Source organism: Patagioenas fasciata, chromosome 9 (genome assembly GCF_037038585.1).
Source record: "Patagioenas fasciata isolate bPatFas1 chromosome 9, bPatFas1.hap1, whole genome shotgun sequence".
In the NCBI taxonomy this organism is placed as follows: Eukaryota; Metazoa; Chordata; class Aves; order Columbiformes; family Columbidae; genus Patagioenas; species Patagioenas fasciata.
In genome coordinates this window covers 15,902,476-15,924,259 of record NC_092528.1, presented here as the reverse complement: position 1 = coordinate 15,924,259, position 21,784 = coordinate 15,902,476, and the positions used below count along the sequence as shown (strand labels likewise).

General features: G+C 40.1%; 2 protein-coding genes across 5 annotated transcripts in view; both read left to right on the top strand.

Annotated features, from left to right (window-relative positions):
- The window catches only part of GK5 (glycerol kinase 5), a 28,589-nt gene extending 20,993 nt beyond the window's left edge, over nucleotides 1–7,596 (top strand). For both annotated transcript variants that reach the window (XM_071812523.1, XM_065844449.2), the window contains exons 13-16: nucleotides 1,243–1,346; nucleotides 2,339–2,398; nucleotides 5,169–5,302; nucleotides 6,577–7,596. In XM_071812523.1, coding sequence (XP_071668624.1) covers nucleotides 1,243–1,346; nucleotides 2,339–2,398; nucleotides 5,169–5,302; nucleotides 6,577–6,713 — 435 coding nt within the window. In that variant the 3' untranslated portion in view covers nucleotides 6,714–7,596. The remainder of the gene's footprint in view (nucleotides 1–1,242; nucleotides 1,347–2,338; nucleotides 2,399–5,168; nucleotides 5,303–6,576) is intronic.
- A 5,222-nt stretch (nucleotides 7,597–12,818) lies between these two features.
- TFDP2 (transcription factor Dp-2) overlaps nucleotides 12,819–21,784 on the top strand; it is a 53,420-nt gene continuing 44,454 nt past the window's right edge. Inside the window, exon 1 of one of the 3 annotated variants that reach the window (XM_071812518.1) lies at nucleotides 12,819–13,092. The gene's annotated coding sequence lies outside the window, so the exon portion shown is untranslated. The remainder of the gene's footprint in view (nucleotides 13,093–21,784) is intronic. The other 2 variants (XM_065844433.2, XM_065844432.2) reach the window with 2 other exon arrangements.

The window sequence follows — 21,784 nt, the reverse complement described above, 5'->3', positions numbered from 1 at the left end:
AAAGTGTATTTAAAGTTAATATGTGTTTCAATCATTTTTCCTCTTATTCTGCTAGAAATAGGGGTTTCCAGGGTTAATTTGCTGTGGTGAGTAGTAACACCAAAAACTTAGGACTCTACATCGGAGTGTATGCAGATATTATGCACTGCTACTTTTTTCTCTTTTTTTTTATTATTGATTCTTCCAGGATGCTCACCCTTACATAAAATATGAGCCTGCACTTTTTAGTTTATTATCTTTTATATGAAAATCTGCGAACTTGGAAGCCATGGATCCTTATTGTGCTACTGGGATGGACAAGTAGTTCCATTCTTAGAATGGGAAAGGTAGTTATACATGGGGAAAAAAAAAAAGAGCAATATTTTCTTTTACTTTAAGTTTCTTCTATTTAGGAACTTTTGCAAAATGCCAGTTTTTCCTTTGGCTGTGTGTACCTATCCATATGTGTTCTTGTTGGTTTTTGTTGTGTGGGGGTTTGGTTGGGGTTTTTTTTACATATGTTAGCAGTTTCTTAATTTTTAAATATGTGTGTATGTATTCTATAAGCATGAAATTCAAACTTAAGTGTTGTCATAATTGATACTTAGCACAACACAACTGGACAGGATTGTTTCAATTTAAAAATTACTGTCTACTATGAAAATAAGATGTAGCATTGTCACAAACCAGGTATGGGCCAGCAAACTAATATTTTGTGGTAAAGCTTATCGAAGGGGTGAAGAGCAGGTTATCGATCAATCCTCCAATTCTCCTGCAAAAAGAAGACAACTTAGTCATCATTAGAATTTTAGCTGAACTCTTTAGCAGTGTCACTGAAAACAGGCTGTAGTATAAACTAACCAAGTATGACCATCCTTTTCAGTCTAACTTTTAAAACTCAGTTTATCTTTCAGGAGTTCAGAAGTGTTTAAAAAAAAAAAAATGTGTGTGCGAAATATTCCTAGAGAACAGCAATACCAGTGTGCCCTGTCCTACACACCTAAAGTGTACACGATATGTATTTTAAAGAGAAGTCGTGCAGATTTACTGTGTGGTAGTATGTCAAATTTGGAAGAAGTCACTTAAACCTTTTACCTTAGCTAAAATAACACTATATACCTCTTACATATTGTTTTCAATTTTCTTCTTTCATTATGCTGCCTGTAATTGTCGTAAGTTATTTTTTTTTTCTTACTCTTTGACTCCTTTCTCAGAAGCCTACAAATGCAATTCACTGAACTCACGGTGGCATCTTTTCTGCAGGTTTCTGTGAATGACCCATATTTATGTGCTTCTTTCATGGGGCTGAAACCTTCCACTACCAGAAACCATCTTGTTCGAGCTATATTGGAATCTGTAGCTTTCAGGTACTACTCTGTTAATTATCTTGCTTTGATTTTCCTACAGTTACTTTTATTTTGGTCAGCAGTGTTAAATGGATGCATGGACTTCTGCAGTTTGTAAAATATAAAATGTAGTAATTCATTACTGTTACATTTGAAAGTTTTAGATGCTTCCCTTTTTTTTCTTTTCACACTTTACAAATAAACTCGTGTATTTATTAGCTCATTTAAAATTAAGTAATGATATAAGAGTTTTTAAATTATATTGTTTTCTGTATGTTCTAAAAATGTTTTCTGTTTGAAGTTTGTCCTGACAGTGTTTTGTCAGAAACTGTAGCCCAGCCCAACTCTGTTTAAAGTATCCCTGAAGCTGAAATTTTTATGTTAGTTCTGTGGTTAAAGTCTGAATTTTTGGTGTGTTATAAAATGTGGTAATAGGCATCTTAAGCATCTTTAAAAATGTGAATGGGCAACAACGGGGTTTTTTTCTGCACTGTAAGAAAAACATGAGATGCAATAATTCCTGAACTGAAGCGTAGGTCTCTTGAAAACAGGCATGCTGAGAAACTGATTTCATTCAAATACCTGACTAGAGAAGGGTAGAGATCCTTTGTGTTTAGATTTTGTCCTATTAAATGAAATGGTTTCAGAACAAATCAAACTTACAGCCTTTGTAGGTTCTCTTTAAAGAACAAGTGGATGAACTCTGAACACTGTCAGTCTGCTTTCCTCATTCTAAACCACTTGTTTCATCAACAACTCCATCATATCTGTAGAAAGCCACCATTACTTTCAGGTGGGAATAAACGTACCTTCTACAGGGACTTGCTATAGAATGGGCTGGGATTTAGTCCTTTTTTTTTTTTAAGTACCGTTTGGAAACTTGTTAGCTAATGCAGCATTTCTCACACAACTGAGGCCTTTTTTGCCTTGTATTTTATTTTCTGACTATGTAGATACTGGAAACACTTTATGGAATATATAATGCTTAATTCAGCTATTTTTTTTTTTCAAAGAAACAAACAACTTTATGATATCATTGTGAAGGATGTACGCGTTCCTCTTCAAAGTATTCGGTAAGTTCTATGTAACTTTTAACTTTGATACATAGGAATTTGACTTAAATAGGTGTGAACTTTATTATGCATTTTATTTTACTGTAAAAATTCTGCTGCTAAGAAACAGATGACTACCAAGTCAAATGTTAATGTAACTTTAAAAGTGGCAGTAGAGACTACCCATGGAATGGTCAGTTATTAATTAAACCATTGGCATTGGTGATTGTCCGTAGGTGAGTAATTTTCCAAAAAAAGCAAATTCATGTTTTCAGGTAGAACTGGAGTGCATATAGCAAAAATATTGTTCTACCCTTTATTATCGTTCTTTTATACTGAAATGTTTTGTGCTGAGTTTGTTGCAGACTGAGTATTTTGAATATATTTGAATATTTTAGGAGGCTGAGGGGAGACCTTATCGCTGTGTACAACTACCTGAAAGGAGGTTGTAGCGTGGAGGGTGTTGGTCTCTTCTCCCAAGTAGCGAGTGATAGAACAAGAGGAAATGGCCTCAAGTTGCACCAGGGAAGGTTTAGGTTGGATATTAGGAAAAAATTCTTCATGGAAAGGGTTGTCAGGCATTGGAACAGGCTGCCCAGGGCAGTGGTGGAGTCACCATCCCTGGAGGGGTTTAAAAGGCGTTTAGGTGAGGTTCTTGGGGACATGGTTTAGTGCTGGAGTTAGCTTGGGTTATGGTTGGACTCAGTGACCCTGAGGGTCTCTTCAACTGACGTGATTGTGTGAAGACATTAGTTATAGCTGGATCTATTTGTGAAGGAAAGAGGAAGAATATTTTTCCAATTCAATTGTGAATACCTTGGCTTTGCTTCAGTCTTTAAAGAAGCAAATGAAATTTAGTAAGGTAACTGTGATCCCTAGTATACACTTTTCACAAAGTGTTGGAAAAATTTAGCTGAATTGTTTCTCATGCTGAGAAAGCTCTCCAGAATTTCTCCTGGAAGCCAGGGGTCACCATGATACCATGGTCAAGAACAGAGAGGAGAGTATTCCTGTCCCTCTTCTATTTTTTTTTCCTGATGCCCATGCAAAGGATTTAGGCTGGTGGGCATGTTGAGAAATCAGACTTGTGAGTAGTGGAAGAAAAATGATAGTACGAAGTGGGGGGAGGTAAAAGTTTCTGTCTTACATCATGTACTGGAACAGAGTAGGCAAAGATGAGGAATGTCCAGGCTTGGGGTTTTAATGATGAGGAAAAGTTGAGAAGTATTGGAATCTTTGATTCCTTAGGAAGCTTTTTTTATATAGAAAATTGCATCGAAAATTTGAGAAGTCATATTAAGACTGTGAACAGAAAACTGGGAAGTATGGAGGTGCTGCTTAGGGAATGTGAGAATTCCGAACCCATTTACCTTCTAATGTAAACTTTAAATTGTATGATCATGTTCTGTTTTACTCATTAATATGAAATTGCTGTTTCATATACTGACTGTGATAGTTAACTATGATCAGTAGCAATTCAGCTTCTGGATTAAGCAGTAGAAGATCTGAGATACACTTAAAGGGTTTTCCAGTAGGGTTGTTAACTGCTCTCCTGTGGCTTTGTCCACACATCTTTAGTATCTGTCCATTACCTGTGATTTTTTAATTGTTTTTTTATCCCATAAATTTGTTCATTCTCTTTTTAATCTCTTGTCCTGTATCTTTCCTTTCTTCTCAGTCTCTGGCTCCTACAAAGTTGTTTTCATTAGCCCTCTACATTCCTGTTACTTTTCTTTGCTTGTCTCAACACCCATCAAGGAAGGAACCCTCAGTTTTAGTCCTCGTAGGTTGTCTTATTTTTACAAAGGAAAATGCGTGTCACTGGCATTAAGGAAGTGAGCTTGCCAGTTCAAGGTTTTTATGCCGTAGCGTACAGGTGGTAACCCTTCTTAACTGTATGTACAAAGAAGCAAAACCCTGTACCATCACTGATTAGGCAGTGTCTCCTGATTTTACTTTCAAAAACAGCCAAAACATTTATGCAAAAGTTTCCTGAGGCATCATGTCACAGAGAAGATTTCAGCTGGCATAAATGAAGGTTTTTAAGCAACTGTTAAATTACACAACATTTTCTATACTAAGAATAAACAGTAGATGTCTTTACTGCACCACAATTGATAGAACAACAGCTCTGTACCTGGCTGCTGTTGGAATCCAACAGCATAACCAACCGGTTGATGACAATTCAAAGATTGCTTTCTGTTATAGTTGTTTTTTGTTTGCAAGAGTGATTACTAGTAATCATTCTCAAATGATTAAAGATCAGCATTGATAAATTCTAGTTTTATCCATTAAAAGGGTCTTTGTGATGTAATTAGGAAAATAGATGCCTCGTTCTCATATTCCTCACAAAAAGAAGCAACTGTGAAGTATTTTAACTAACTACTACGAAGATTTGGTAGTAATGAAAGAAGTGTTTTCAAGGTCTGAGAACACTTGAAATGGTTTGTTTAATGTAATGGGTTTGACTCTTGTCATGTGGTGATAACCACGTAAAGGTTCTGTTCTAAACCCCAACATTTCAACCAGGTTGATGTAGTTTTAGAATATAGAGCTTTCACATATTTTGATAATGTGTCTGGCCTGTGTCTGTCTACCATTCTGCCCCCAGTTTATAGGCACCTTGTGCAGGCCTCTAAATTTGCCCATGAAATGGAAATGCATTTGTGCATGAGTGACAGGAAGATTTACACATGGGTATGAAATGCCAGAAGTTGTTTTCTGAAATGTTGTCAATAAGCATTTGAACTAAACACTTTTTTTTTTTTTTTTACTTTCCTTTTCACTACAGAGCTGATGGAGGTGTCAGTAATAATAGTTTTGTCATGCAGATGACTTCAGATTTAATTAATAAGAAAATAGAAAAACCTGCAAATGCAGACATGTCTAGTCTTGGTGCAGCTTTCCTAGCAGGCCTTGCTTCAGGTATGTGTACTTTCAAAGGGGTTTTGTTTTTCCCTTCAGAATGCGCATTTGTGAATAAAGGAAAAATAAATCAGAAAAAAAGTTCATAACTTCAAATAATTGTAAAAACTCCCCAAACTTTAGCCATTTTTGTGGGAATCCAGGGTAAGCAGTGTTTATGTCTCTCTGTGTAGTTCTTTGTACCCGTGTACTTGTATTTGATGTACTAAAGAAACAGATGATAGTCATACATAAACCAAGTGAAGCACCATATTTGTATTTGTAACACAATGTCCCACTTCGCTGAGCAGTTGCATGCTTGGTTGGTTTTACATAAATGAATAGTAACAATGAGTTTAATGTGAAAAGTATCTGCATATGTGTTTGTAAGATTAATTTACATTTAGAAGGATATACTGTTAGAGAAGAAAGAGGTGAGCCTCCCTCTTTCTTGACCTGGACACTGCATCCCCTCCCATGTTCGCAGTGCCTGGAACAGTGCCCGGGGGGGATGGATCACGTAACAAACTGCTGTGCTAACGTGCAGCCCTGTCACTCATACTGAAGCTGTGCCCTCTCATCTGTGAACCGAGTCTTTATTCTTTGGGGTTTTCACAATGGAAGTAAAAAATAAACTATTAACAGGGAAAAATGCAGCTCTATTCACAAAGAATTGTGTAGAGTTAACCAGACTTAAAACTACAAACTGGCAATGGTTTTGCTGAATGGAAGTGTATTTTGTAGGTGGATATTAAATTAATTGTTTTGATACATAAATATCTGTAAGATAAAAACTATATACTGAGGTAAGACTTACTCAGCAATTAGAACTATAAGAAAGCTGCAGCCCTTAATAGACAAGAATGATTCAATAGCATAAATTAATCTCAGTATATAACACCAGCATTTTCTGCCATTTATGCAGTCGTTAAGACACTAGAAAGCAACTAGTGCTAAGTTTTTGTTTCTGTGGCGCTGCTTTGTTGGGACGGACCTGCAGCCGAAAGCTCAGTGGGGATGAAACCTAAGGGGATGTCAGTGTAGCAGAGCTGTTCCTTGGAAACGGTCCCAGTTCAGCAGATGTGCTCTTGTCAGGATTCCAAACAAGAGGATGCTAGTGGAAAAGAGTTTCACATGTTAAAAATATGCTTCCCTCTGAGAAAGTTGTTGATTGAGTAAAGAAGAGCTGTCATGAGTTCTTACTGTGTTTCTGCTTTGGATCCCTTGGAAATAAATTAGAACAACTCAAAAATAACATTTGCAGTTGAGATTGAGAATGAACTTTCTGTTTTTAGGATTTTGGTCTGACAAAGAACAACTAAAGAAGCTAAGACGGATAGAAGCTGTTTTTGAGCCCCAGAAGGACCCTGAGGAATACAGACCTGCTATGGATACCTGGCTACAAGCAATGAAGCGCTCCCTCCGCTGGTAGAAGTTGGCATTTTAATTATAGAAGAATTATTTTTTTAATTCATATTTATAATCTTGACCTTAACAGGACTGTGAAAGCCATAACTGAAATTTGTGATGGTGTATATATAAAGTTATACGGTACTTCAGTTAACCCCCTGCTGCCAGACTACTTACCACACCACAGCGAACCTTCATACTGTCCCTGTGACAGCTGTAGTCCAGCTGCAGCGTTTCTGTCCCTTTGGTGACCTCCTTTGGGTGGCCCAGCTCCTTGAATCCTACCATGTACTAGAGATGGGGACTGTTTTCCTCTAAGGGGTTTTCTACTGAGGAACTCGTGTTCCTTCTGATCTTTAAAATTTTTATATGTTAATCGTTAAGGAAGAGTAAAAGGCACATATACCTCCCTAGGCATTTCTAAGAAAAATAAAATTATTGTTGGGGAGGGGGTTGTGATGAACTTGATTGTCTACAAAGATGTTTTGTTATTAGTAGCCTTTTGCTTGACTTTCTAAGGAAGCATTTGACCCAGCTCTGTGATCATGTGTTTGTGCACTAAATTAAGATGAAATACAAAAGCAAGTAGGCTTTCAGTACTCCATTAAAAAAAAATATCCAGGATTTTGGTAGCTGATGGTTCCTATTTAGTTTGTAGCTCAATTTTTTAAAATTTTATAAAGATCAAAAAGCTATGTTACCTGACATGCCTAATACAAAGACATTAAAAGTAGTTACAACTATTCTTACTTGTAAAAATCTGTAACATTAGTATTTTCAAGCCCATTGTTAAATCCTATTGTTATTAGCTAAAAGGGGGTCAAAAGTCTATTTTTGAAGCTGTGAATTACTTTTATATTTTTAAACAAATTATGGTTAAATAAATATCTAGTTAGTTATTCTTATGTATTTGTTTATCACTAAACTTAAATTGTAATTTTTTCAGGAGTGTGTGTAAATCAGTTTCAAAAATGTAAAATTAACATTTTCATTTCAGAATAATATAAAATTCAAGCTGTGGGTGATTGTGGTCCCCAGATGCTGGAGACAAGAAACATTTATAAATATAACGTTATTGAGGAGGGCCAAAGAACTATAATTCACTTTTTCTCATGCTGAAACACGGAAGGCCAAATCATACAACATACCCTCAATTTCTTTCGTGGTTATCTACCATGAGTTGGAGCATTTACTCTAGCTGTGTTCTTCTTCAGTCTAGACCTCATTTGCCTGTCTCACTTAGCTTCATGTACTGTTTTTCGTATTCTTCTGCCACTTTCTGTCCCTCAAGCTGTGCTGTATCTTGGCACTTTTTTTTTTCCTCTGGGTATTTTTCAAGTTGCAGAGACCATTTTCTCCTAAACCTACTTTAATGGGAATCCTGAAGTCTGGAAACAGGTTCGTTTGCTGATTTCTAGTAATATGGCAGACTGTATGATCTGTGTTGTTGATAGCTATGTAGATACTTTTGGTTTTTCTTTTTGGACCTTAAATCATGGCTTTCCAGGTGCCAAGACTAATATAAAATCCATTGATGAGGTTCTCTCCACTCCTACAGGTAAGAACCTGTAGTTACAGGATACATAGAACAGTTGTTTTGCTTAAACCCCTGTGTTTGGCTTGTGACTTTCTCTGTCATCTCAACCTCACTGCTAAAGAAGGTTCTATAACACTAGGCCAAACAGAAAGGCTTTGAGTCTGGCACTTTGAGCAGAAATTTGTGGCCTCAGTCGCTGGCATTCTACACTTTGTTCTCACTGAAGTTCACTTGGAAGTCTGCCTAGGGATGATGAAGGCTCCCTCTTGATGAAGGCTCCTTGACTTCTGTTCACCTAATTTTATGGTTTTGCTGGGTTTGATTAGGATTCCTGTGATGCTTCCAGATGAAGCTCTAAAGGGAGCTGAAGCTTGATTCTGTTCAGATCACTTTGCTGAAGGTAGCTCAGCCACGTGCTTTATACTGCACCTTTACACCGTGGTGATTTTCATCCTGGCAATAGCACAGCTGGAAGGATAGAAGATAACCAAGACATTATGTAGTCTTCTTGCTCCGGGTAGTATCCCAGAGGACCTATTCTGGAGAACTGTTTACCACTGTCACCATTTAATTTGAAACTGTTCTCCTTCCACTAGCCAAGAGAAATTTCACTGCAAATTAAGGATGCCGAAAGGCCTCATTATATTCACCACCTGAGCCTTTCAAATTATCTGCCAAGTTGTTTGTTCTACTGTGGTGAGCTTCAAATTAGTGAGTTTCTCAAACAAACCGCTTGTCTTTAAGTCTACCAAGATGGAGCAGCCTGTGGTGGTCAGAGCATTTGCCACAGCTGGTGATGTGTAGTTGCCCAAAGACTGAACAAATTAATAGACATCTTGAAGAAATTTGGTTGCTGATCAAGAAGCCTCTTTTGCTTATCTGTTATGAGAAGTATTTATTGTATCTTCCCAGGAGATGTTTAATGCACTGATATCTTAGAGTGGTAACTGTTAATTCATAACGAATTTGAAATGAGGAGTGGAGGCCTCAGGAGTGGTTTTTATCAATTTGAAAAATATGTGCAATTTTACATTTGCTATCCACTGAGTTTGACAGTAAAGGTAAAAATACAAAAATTGTAAATGTTAACTAGTTTGTATCTTTATAAGAGATACACCATGTTGAGAGTGTGAATGTTTTACTTAGGATTGGGTAGTAATGCACTTCAATAGGCATGTGAAGGTTGGAAATTCAGTTGAGAGAAGTGTTAATGATCTCTGGGCATCCTGCCTCCCCAGATACACAGGGTGCAAACAGTAATTTCATCCCACTTTGGCAAGTCTATCATTCAGAACAACATATAGTCCTGGGTATACGTAGAGACTACACAGCATGAAAAATCCCCCTATTGACAGAGGAATCTTTACTACTGGATTAATTACTGCATGTAAGAGAAAGGGCAGATGAAATAGTCTTCAAATAGTTGAAAATAACTGAGCAGACAACCTATGTGTGTTCTCACGTAAGTAAAATAATCAAGTCGGCTATGTTTAAAATCTTATTTTAATGAACTTTACCAAGATTTTTGGGTACTGTTTTCTTTTAAGCAGTGTTTTCTTCTCTCCTGTAAGAGCTAATTTTATGAAAATTAATTCAGTTACTCTCATCTGTTTTTGACAAGAGCATTTGTACTTGCTTCTCTGTCAGAAGGTAAAAAAGGAAAATACTGAGTTGCAGTTTCAGCCAGCTAGCTTCTTTTTCTATCATCTCTGCAGCAAGATCCTTCAACTTCCCTCATTTCCAGGCTCAGGGCACAGCACAGAGCCTCACCAGCTGAACAGCAGCATTGTGGAAAAAGGTATCAACCATTTCTTGCTAGTCAGTGTGGCATGGAATAGCAGGGGTTTTGTTTTTACTGGTCCAAGCCAAAAGTACGGACAAGGTTGTGATCACCTCTTCAAACAAACAGGTATGTCAGTACTGCAGGTTGAATCAGGGAATGTGGTAGTACTCTGATCCAGAAGTTGGACAGCATTTTAGTTCAAGGTTTTTACAGGGAGTAGAGGCAAGTTCAGCACTAGAAAAGACGTGGGGGGGGCTGGTTTTTGTTAGTGCTTCTGTAGGTTAGCACATCTACAGTTGCCTGCTAGCAGGAAAGCAATGCAACTAGCAAAGGTTGAGAAGTAACATGTTGTAAACAGGCAAGGTGAGGGATCTGAAAGGGATCTGACCAGCCAGATGGAGCAAGACCTTGTTCTAAGGCTGGGACACCACTGACTGTTCCAGAGGAAGACATGAGAACTTCCTGCAGTGCAGGTTTTACTATAAGTAGCCGCTAAACTCATGCTTTAGCATGTCTAATAAAACAATTCCAAGATGTTCTTCAGTGTGGCCCTCATTCTGGGATAAGTTTGGGATTTATATAAGTTCTGAAAGGCTATGTATTAGTTTACAGTGTTGCAGAAGTAGCATACTTACCCTCATGCAAACTGATCATTGTTTCAGCAGCTGACTGGTATATATCTATAGTCATCTCATTCTGCAGTTTGCTGTTGAAAGCAAATGGAAACTACAACAGTGACCTTTCTCTGTTTCTCTCCTTAATGGCTAAAACGCCTGTTTTCCATGTTCATAATCCATTACTATATCTGACTTCAGTTCATCAGTGTTTCTTGGACAAGAGTAAATAAATGAATGAACTAAAAAAGATATTTGAAGCCTAAGTGCCTTTATTGAGGCTGGGTTTGAGTTCAAGTATTTGTTTTGCTCAGTGCGAGCTAAAGTACTGAATAGTGCAATAAACCAGCCACCCTCGTTTGCTTCTGGTTTGCTTCCTTCTCTAAGGCAGCACGTGCCTCCGGTGCCTCTGTCAGGGCACGCTTCCGTTGCCTGTTGTGATTGTACCTGTTGAGGAGGCTCTCAAACAGAATACATAATAGTTTGCTTTATTTAAAATGCTTTCATGAAAGTACCTTATGTAACACTGCAAATATTGGTAAAGGTCTTGTTGCATGTGATGAAGGTATTTTTTGGATGAAGAGAAACTAAAACCACAAAGTCAGCAAATTCCTGGGCATGTGGTAATTTTCAGTTGTGAGCTATCCCACTGAAGTAAACATACAGTTCTTGCTCACTAATTTTTGCCTTAGTCTTTTGTTTAAGAACTATTTTACAGGTTCAATGCCTGTTTTTGATGTTTCTTTCCTTTTTTAGTAAAGGAGATAGGATGCCTTTCTAGAGCAGGGGTGTCAAACTCATTTTCACCAGGGGCCACATCAGCCTCACAGTTGCCTTCAAGGGGCCGAATGTAATTTTAGGACCCTATAAATGTAATAGTTACATAGGTTTCAGTAGTTTTAACATGTCTGGTCTACTCTATGTATGGTCTAGAGGTTTCTAAAACGTGTTTCTGCATCCACATAAACCTTGTTTTGCTCAGCTTGCTCAGTGGCATTGAAGTGACTTTGTGCTTTAGAAAACTGAAAAACGGGTTACTGCACACCTTGGATACATGGCTTGTGTACCAGAGGAAGGCTAACAAACGTTGCATTGTTGCTTAAATGGAATTATTGCCGATTTTTGTCATTTCTTTTTTTACTCCCAGGAGTGTTTTCTATTCATATTGTCTCTATAAGAATATTTAATCCTGCTTTGTTTAAATCAGTTTTTAAAAGAGGAAATGCTGAAAGCAAATACTTCTTAAAACTTCAATACCTCCCCCTCGGGCTCGGTTTCTCGGGGCTGTATCCAGCACCCCTACTGCGAGCAGCGGCAGCTCCGCGGTGCCTCCCCGCGGGGCAGCGATGGGGGGAAGCAGCGCGGCACCTGCTCGCTGCTAACCCCGTCTCTTTGTTCGCCAAGAGCTTCTTTGTTTCCCGGAAGGCCGGTGCGGAGCTGCTGCAGGGCGCGCTGAACACGGCAGGTCCGACGTTTGCCGAGCAGGGGCCGGTGCCCCGGGCCCCGCTGCTGCCATGGGCTGGTTCCCGCAGCCGGTTCCCCGCGCCCTGGGAGGGATGTTGGTACCTGAGGCGGCCGAACCCGCGGCGGGGCTGAACTTTGCATCCCCAGGACACAGCTGCGCCAGCTCCTCTCAGATAAGTGGGACAGAGCCCGGCGAGGCCCGTGTCCGCAGACACCGCGGCGCCGCTCCGTGTATATAAACACCGATACAGGTACCTCACACCGACCGGCGCCGCCCCGCCTCAGCCCGCCCGTGAGGGCACGTATGATCAGCTGGAGCTGTCACCAGGCGCGAACCCACGCGCAACGGCCCATCCCCGCTCCCCGTCCGCACCGGGCGGCCGCAGTGGCCCTTCGCCGCGAACCCCCCCGCCCCGCTCGCCGCCGGGCTGCACCGGAGCGCGACGCCCGGGGGCCGTGCGGGGAAGCGACGGCCTCGCGTCTGGGCCAGCCACGCCCTTCCGCCCCGCCCACCCCCCTGTCGCCCCGTGGATTGGCGGGCGGCATGTGTACACACACGCGATCCAGCCAATAGAGCGGGGAGGGCGCCTGACCTCACGCGACGCGGCGGCCAATGGGCGCACCTGGCTGCCAGACGCCGCCAAGCTTGTGCGGGGGAGAGGGACTCGGGCAGAGCACGGCGCGGCGGCGGCGCGAGGCGGCGAGCGGGGCCGGGGCCGGGGCCGGGCCCGGGGGGTGGCGGCGGCTGCCGAGCTGGAGCCGGGGCTCGCGGACTGGCCCTGGTGGGCTCCCGTCTGCGGGGCCTCCTCGCGAGCGGCGGGTGCGTGGCGCCGGCCCGGCCGAGAGGCGTCGTCGGCGCGCGGGGCCGGGCGGAGCGGCTGGCTCCCTGCCGCGCGCCTGCCGAGGGACCGTCGCCGTCTCGTCGCCTCAGCGCCGCTCTCTAGGCCCGGCCTGCGCTGCCGCGCTCCCTCGCCCTCTTCTCTCGCCGCTGCCGGGCTTGCAGGTGAGCGGGGACCCGGGGGGCGGAGCGGGCTGGCGCCGCGGGACCGTGAGGAAGGGGCAGCGCTTCCCGGCGGGCCGGGGCGCCGCTTTCCCCACCCCGCACCCAGCGGCGTTTAACGGGCGCCGTGTGGCGACTCGGGTCCGTCGCCGGCCCCCGCCCTCGCCGTGCCGCACGCGGGGCGGGCGGGGGATGTGGCGGCGGCTGCGGGCGCCTCCCGCGCCCCGGGAGGGAGCCAAGCCGGTGCCTGACACCTGCGGTGGCCGCGGGGCGGCGGCGTGCCCGGCTGGCGGTGACAGCCGCCCTGCGCGCCGCCGGTCACCCGCTCCTCCATTGTGGGGAGCGCGCCGGGCCTGAGCCGGCGCCGCCGCGGGTGTGCGAGGGGGCGGCCCTGGCTGCTGCCGCGGGGGGGCTGGGGCGGGAGGTAAAGTTCAGGAAGGGGCCGGGAGGCTGGCGGCCGCGCAGAGGGTGGCTGGGACTTCATAGCGTGGGGGTTGTGACTCACGGCTTCGCCGGGGGAGGGTTCGTCCAACAGCAACAACAACAAAACTTAATGGAATGCCTCTTTCTGCACCCGTGGAGTTACAGGCCTTACCTGGCTTTCAGCCGTAAAAGGGTTCAACGGCAGAGGTGAATCCAAATATAAACACTGTCTTTCGAATTGAGAATACAAACAATAGGAGGAAAATACGGAATAAGGAAGCATCCCTGAAAGGTGGAAGAAAACCGCATCTGAAAGCATGCTCCCTCGTTGAGCAAAGGCGGGATGCTGAGCCATATGTCAGAGCTTGTGCTGTTTCCCTCTCTGGAAAGGAATTTGGTTTTCATTTTCTCTGTAAATTTTTGAATTGACAGATAATAGTTTAAATTGATATACTGTGTAAAATTAAAAAAAATTACTTGGTCCGTATTCATCATTTGGAAATCACTTTTTTTCATTACTTTATTAATACTTGTAACCGCTGATAGACTTTTTTTCAGCTACTATCACCACTGTAGCTTAATTTTACTGACAAAACAGAACAAAACATTGGAGCTTGTGTGATGTTGTACTAATTGCAACTTGGTATAATCCTTGTTTAAAAATAATCTTATGCTAGTACAAAATGATGTTATTAAAAGAGAAATGAATAATATTTTCTCTATTTCTTTACCCATCCCAGATAAATTTTAGTTCATTTGAATATATTATGTCCTGTCTTATATACAAAATGTATAATTTGTATACATGGGGCAAAGACTCATGACAGATGACTGGTGTTATAGAACAAATGCAGAACTGTATTTCACAGCCCATATTTGTGCCAGTGCTATGTGTACTCAAGGATGTTTTGTACATAGTGAAGTACTGAATTTCAGGAACTTCTGTTCAAAATAGCATAGTGGGTGCTAACTACAGCACTTTGGAGAAACATGAAAGAGTAAGGAGAAGTTTGTGTTCTAGAAAAGGCTTGGCAAGAGAGGTGGTCATAAGAGGAAATAAAGGACAGATTTTTCTCCTTTGAAAACTTTCTTGTTGTGAAGTGGGCCTAGTGCCTTTAGAAGAGAAAGGAGTAAAATAATTTAGTTCTATACTAAGGAAAGAACTGAAAAATATCAAATATTAGCAATAGTTTCTCATGGAAGAATTTAAGAGTGATCTTATTTCACTATCAAATCATTGGGCTTTCTTTTAACCACTTCCTGTTTATACAGAAATCACTGTTATAACGCAACGAAAAGAAACTAAACCATTTGACTTGTACTATATTGATGTAATTAATTTTACAGAAAACATGCACCACTGATAGGAATGCTCTTTATTGCTGCAGAGGGTTCTGACTGGCAACCTCACTGTTCAAAGTGATAAAGTACAGTTTTCAGTACAGCATCTTGACAGCAGCTACCCAGTGTAAAGGTGACAGGCCAGACAATTCAACCGGGCAAAAGGCACAGTGCTGTTTGCAAGGGATGTCAATACTGCAGCAGAGTTCTTGATCTTTGTCTGCTCTTATATATGTTGGACACTACTGTAGGGGCTAAACATCTTGGTGTAGTAATAGCACACATATTATATCAAAGCTGATAGTATAAGTGCCTGTTGTGGGAGCTGAAAGACTAGATATATGCTAGGAAATACTGTAAAAAGGTGCAGATGCAGTAGGGAGTGACAGTTTTACAACTTCCTGGTTTGATTCTTCACGTGTTTTTTGTAACATCCAGTAGTAGAATGAAAGTATTTGTCCCCCCTGTTTTTTGCCAGAGGGTGGGGCAGTAGTAAGTGATCTTATAGTTTCATTAATGGCACTTTTTTTCTGCTTTGTTTGATTTCCTTTGTGCAGTGATAGTTTCCAATACAGGTCTTTACAGGCTGTTTAAGTTTACTTTTATACCATCCAATATTAATGGCATAAAAATCAATTTAAGCAAATCAAACTATATGCATATGATAGTTCAGTTTGCAGACTACTGTATATTATAATACATGCTAATGATGTGTATTCTAATAAGTGCATTAGTGGAATCTGTAACAAAAGCACAACTTTGTAGAATATTATATTTCTACTGAAATGTGGAATAGTAATTAAATGAAAGGGTATGATGTTTGGAAATAACTTCTCCTAGATCTAGCTATTCACTTAGTACTGTTAAATAAATTCTTTGCCTTTCAGAACACACTTTCCAAAATCTACAGCCTCCTGCAGCTACTTTAGAGAATATTTGTCTTTACTGAAACCTATAAAAATGTTTAGATTTTTGCAGCACTAACTTGGTAAGAGTGCTTTATCCAGCTCACATTTAGTACTGGCTGCCACAGTAGAGACCCCAACTAAGCTGGAAAAAGGTTAGCATTTGTTTTTGTTGGTATGCTTGGTTGTAAACTGCAGCAATACTGGTGTTGGCACATTTCATTTTTTTCTGACTTAGTGACAACGTTTAAAAGAGAGGTAGAAGACAACTTGATATTGTTAACTTCCCAAATCACTTAAGCATGGATTGCGGAGGGGGCTCCCTTAGACTTACCTTTGAAGGCACTATCCAGAATTGTCATGGCACTGTGATCTTCCTGGTTTAGAGTCCTCAAGTTATTTTATAGACATAAACAGACAGGTTTTTCACAAAACTTCTAAATATGCTGGTAGTTAACATAGTTTCTAGAAATAATCCATTTTATAAAGGTGATGTTCCTTTTCTTTGGACTGGTTTTACATTATTTCAGTGAGTGGGACATGCCCTGATGATCAGGTTTTATACCAACAGTATTAAGAGGCAGCAGTGATGGTGGTTGAGATTATGCTTCTGGTCTAGATAGCTGATTCTTTCTCAACAGTGAATGGAGTGCCTGTGTCCCAAACGTGATTTTTTTTCTAACTTGTATAGACTGTTTGTGAATGTAAATCTGGTCTTGCAGCTTTTGGTTTTTTTTTTCCTCTGTGGAAGTTAGGGCATGCTCCCCTGTTTGGCAAGTCAGGTTTCTCCTGTTTCATCAGGTTCCTGTTGCTGCCAGGTTTGTCTCAGTTTGGGCGGGAATAGCAAATGATTCAGTTCTGCTTTACAACCTCTTTAGTTCTTTTGTTCAACAGAGTCCCTTACTAACCCTCTGTCAGGTGACTGTCATCTGTCAGGGTGCACGAAAAAGTTGCTTTGATAGGAACTCATAATCCATTTCCCCATGGTAGGTGTTAGCAGGTGTCTTCTGTGTGAATAAGCGACCATTTTCATTCACTGGGTTGTTATTGGGGATTTCAGCCCAAGGTGTAAGTGGAAAAGATAAAAAAATATAAGGTCATGTGTTCAGAATGAAATTGGCAGGGTGCTACAGGTAAACACTGTCTTTAAGACTATGAACTTTTCGTGAAGTTGTATAGCTGAATTTTCAGCGTGGTAGCAGCTATTATAAAGATATTTGTGGGAATTAAAAGTGCCATTGACCTGTAATAGAAAGTATGGCAGTAACATGACCACTAATTATGAATGAGATTAGGAACTGCAAGTGAAAGTGAGCTTATATCCCCAGAGTGAAATCAAAAACCTTTTCATGCATGTGCTCTCCATTTATTGTAAGGAAAGGGGTAACTTTCACCTTCATTATAAACTTGACCTTGAGACTGGAAAAATACGTTTTTGTTCTCTTAAATGTGCAATCCAGTTGTTGTGAGCTTCAGTTTATTTAAAATTCACCTTACAATTGCAAATACATTTAAATAATTTTTAAAAATCAATAGCTTCATCCATACAACTGATAAAATTTTAGGCTGTGTATTGATCCTTTCTAACAACAGGCCTCTGCTGTCTGTCAAAACCAAATTATTCATCTTGCCTCTTGCTGTAAAAGGAATTGGTAAAGCTGTGATCTAAACACAAAACAGCCCACTTCTTCCTCATGGATTTTTGGAGCGTGCACACGCTCCGGTGAACTCTTCAAAAGTATGGAGTAGTCTTCATACGTACAAACCATATCCAACTTTTTGTCACATTTCAACCCATAAGTAAGTTTTCAAAAGATAATTTTTTTTTTTTCCCAAAAACCAAGTCATGATGTGGTTCTGCAAATCAGACTAAACTGATCAAACAGCTTGCTAAATCTAAAGGGTTTGTTCTGTCCTGTGCACAGCCCTAGATGGTCATCTGAGCTGTCAGTGGGTTGCAACATTTGGAGAAGTTTCTTATTCTTCCTTTTAGCCCCATTGTTGCTATTCTGACAGTATTAGAACTAAACTGGCTCACCAAGGGGGTCAGGTAGATATGGGAAGGAGTAGAAAATAGAAGTAAGGGAAAAGTGGAAGATCTCTTTTAGCAATCATAGCAGAGGTAGGATCTTACATCAGTGCAACTTGTTTTATGGAATTGTACCCTTTGGGTAATTTTGTGTGCTGTAATCAGTACTTTAGAGCTTGTGCATCACTAGAAAAATCCCTTTCTGCCTTTGTACTGAATTATAACTGAAGAAATATGAAATTTTTTGTAACCTTTACTCTTCAGTGAATACTGTCATAATCTTCAATCCATACAAGAGTAGAGTTAATAATGGCTTTAAACTAGAAAAAAGCTTCTAGCAAATTATAAGAAAAATGAGGGAAATAGTTATTAAGTCTCTCTCGATCATCAAGTTCCTTATCCCTGTATAACTTGGTGATCTTTAATTAAATGCAAACACGAAATTATCTTCAGTTCATTGGATGTTAAGATCCTTTCAGCCGCAGGGTGTACACAAAAATGTATCTCGGCAGGATGATTAAACTGTTCCGTGTATTTGTCAATGTACTGATACTCTGGACATTTTAAAAACTGAAAATTAAAACTCATTACAAGACCAGATTAATATCTAGAGCTTTCTCTGATGTATCATACAGTATATGAGCTGGTGGTAGCAAGAAGCCTGTTTGAAGTCTCAGTAGTCAAAAATATGCTCTTTTCAGCTGAGCTTAATTGAAAGAGGAGCTAATGTATAATTGGCAGTGCACAGAGACTGTCTTACCAAGATATTTTCAATTCATTCATATAGATCACTAAATTTTTTTCAAAAGTCAATCCACTGCTAAAATGAAATTTCTTAAGGCAAAAATATGTTTGTGAAAATACAGTGTGCTCTTTACTCTGAAAGGGAAGTTGTACCTGCCTCTTTCCACTGAAGCAGTAGACTCTTGAATGTTTTGCCCTGTGCAGTCATCAGCTATGGAAAAAACCCTGGGCTAGAAATCCACTTAGAGAACAAAAGATGAGTTTATAGAATAAATTGTCTACTAAAAGATCTGCAGTTAAATTTCTGTTAATTCCAAATGTATCCGTGCTGATAAAAGTTGTCTAATAAAACTCAAAAAGAAATTTTAGATCATACTTTTAAAAGTGCTGCATGTTATCCACTGTTTTGCTGTCAAGCCCTACGTACCTTATCTTGAATGACAGTAAGCTGGTTTGGGGAATTAAGAGAGCCTTGAAAGGTTTAAGTGCTTGGGAATTATGCCACATGTTTAATGTAATGTCCTCCTTATTTGAGCAATAAGGGACATGCTTCACCTCACTGATTTTTGAATAAGCCATGAGTGCTGCTCCTATTCTTAGACATTTAGTTTACTGCTAGTACTTGTGTGACACTGGGCTTGTCTTAATAGTGTATCTGAGAAACTGAGTCCCTTGAGTGAGGAATATATAGTTCCAGGTTGGTGGGATTTGGGTCTTGGCACTCTCAGGACTGGAAAAGCAGGAGAACTTGAGGCTCAACAGTGGAGTTAAGCTCATGGAGACTTTGGACACTTCCATCTTGGGGAGAGTTTGATTACAGCTTTGGATTTTCTTCCTGTGTTGTGTGTTCTTGTCACTTGTACATCTACTCAGACTTGTTTTCATCCCCAGAGATTCAAGATATTCAGTAGTCTCCATCAACAGTACTTTTAGTAGTCATAATGTGTACAACAGTGAGAGTAAATACAGTAAGTAGTGGGAGTAATGGGGATGTAGCATTTGGGATCAAGTTTGAGAGTATTGAAAGGGAACCATTTCCTTTGTTGCCTCAATATATGCTGCATGAGGTTCTTAAAAGGACCTTTCCCCTGACGTGCTCTTAGCAAACCACAGTAAATGTTGGTTGTTCCTTACATAGTTCAAGTGATAGAGTTTATACTAATTGAGCTTGCATATAGGCCTAATCTGTTTTTCCAGGATTTTTTAGTGTAAACTTGAGTGATAATTACTGCCGTTGTCAGGAGGTGTCGGTTAGTTTTTTCTGATGATACATTGGCATTTTGCACAATCACAGCAACCTAGGAGAACCTGGTTAATTGTAGATACTTATTTGGTTTTGTTCCTTCTGATTTCTTGTGTGTCAGCTGGTTCCTCCAACCCACAGCCTTTCCACTTAGCTTCAGGTGGTTTTATCTTCCATTTTCATCTTGATTTAAAGCAGTCGTGCTCACTTTGGTTTTGTGTCATGTAGCGGTGAAAACTGTACTTTAGATTCATAAGTTGCAGTCTTCTAAGTCATGTAAAAAACAATAAATGATGGAGCTTTTAAAATTTTGTTTGAAACTCCCAGTATCATTTAGCAGTCAAGTCACTTAGATTTTCTTCTTCAGTTTCTCTAATCACCTTGTCTGTTATCTACTAGGGCTTTCATGAAGGCATACAGTTGTTCACAGTAAAAACTGGAAAAAAAAGTTGTAGTACCTGCAAGACCTCATCATGCACATCATGGTGAGAGTTTCTTTCAAATGTTTCCTAAGAGCGACTTTCTAATATTATTTTTAAAATAAAAATTACTGTTTGGTAGCTGAAGATGGTGACTTATTTCCCAGTCTGTGTGTCAGACTCATTGAATATACCCCCTTGGTTGGTTTTTGGAGTTCTTCAGTAAGTGGCAAGCTGGATGTTATATGAGCGTGGGTTTTCCTGTCTTACGCAGTTTGTAGGCGAAGTTTATTTCTTGTATAGATAAATAACTGATAAAACTGGGAGTAAGTCATCTGGAGAGGGCTCAGGAAAAAAAATTGACAAGTCAATGGAATCTTCTTACAGAGGTGCAAAATCTGTAATTTAAATTTCAAATATTTGATAGCAAAGTTGTATTTCTGTTTCTTGGGGTACCAATAAATTAATCTGACTAGTATGTACAGATATTTTCACTAAAATTGGTCCTTTTGATCTCAGTTGCTTCAAAAAGGAGTTGGATATTGAGACTTTTTTAGGAATAAGATGGGGAAACACTTCTTGGGAGGAGGTGAATTTCTGATAAGTACTTTGTAATTTTGAAATTTTACTGATCTGAAAACTGAGACACAGTGAAGCAACATATGTGTAACAGGTGGTCTAATCCGTGTAGATGCTGTACATAAATTAGTGTCTTAAAACTGAGCTTGTACTGATTAATAACGAATCTTTTTGTCACTGCTGTCTTCTGAAATCAGCCTTGTAGTGCCATAACTGTAAAGTTAGTATTATGGAGAGGTGTCTGAAGAATATAAACTAGTTTCTGGTGGAAAGGCTGGTGTTACACAGGTTTCTTTTTCTTGAAATTGATGACACTTCCTTTCCTCTTATCTGACCCACTTACTTGGAATATTTTTCACTTTGCACAACTCCTGATCAAGTAAATGAAAAAAACACTCCTTGGTGATGATAAAAAACATTCTAGTATACTAAAATATGTCTACATTTTTTTCTGTGTTTCATGAAGACTTTTCGTCATAACAGTTTAGGTGAATGTCCAGTAGTGGTCTTAATTTGTAGATGTTTAATACTGATGTAATACCTGCCTTAATGACACTTTCTGTTGTGAAGTGGAAGTGGGAGAATCTTTGTGTGGTGCTGGTCTACATGAAGGTTTGACACGTGATGTACGATAAGAATTTGAGAAAGCTAGAGAAAACCAGGATAAGTTTGGTAAAGCTTCATTTTCATGGACAGAAAATAGACTGTTATGGTATGGGGCTTTATTCTTTTTTACTATTAGGTTTTAGCCAGTATATGTATCTTAAAGGGATAATTTAAAAATAATACTTTGAACCATAGAAAATAAACCTATGAAGGAATATGATCTTTTTCTACAGATAACTGTTTTCTGGTTTGCATTGTTTCTTGTACTGGGATTCAGCTTCAGTATCATTGAAAGTTCAGAATATATGTGTCTTTTAACTTGTAATGAGAATAGGTAAGGATAAACACTTTTGTACTGTTTTGTTGTACCAAGAGCTTGATTATCCAGGCTTTTGTAATTTTAATG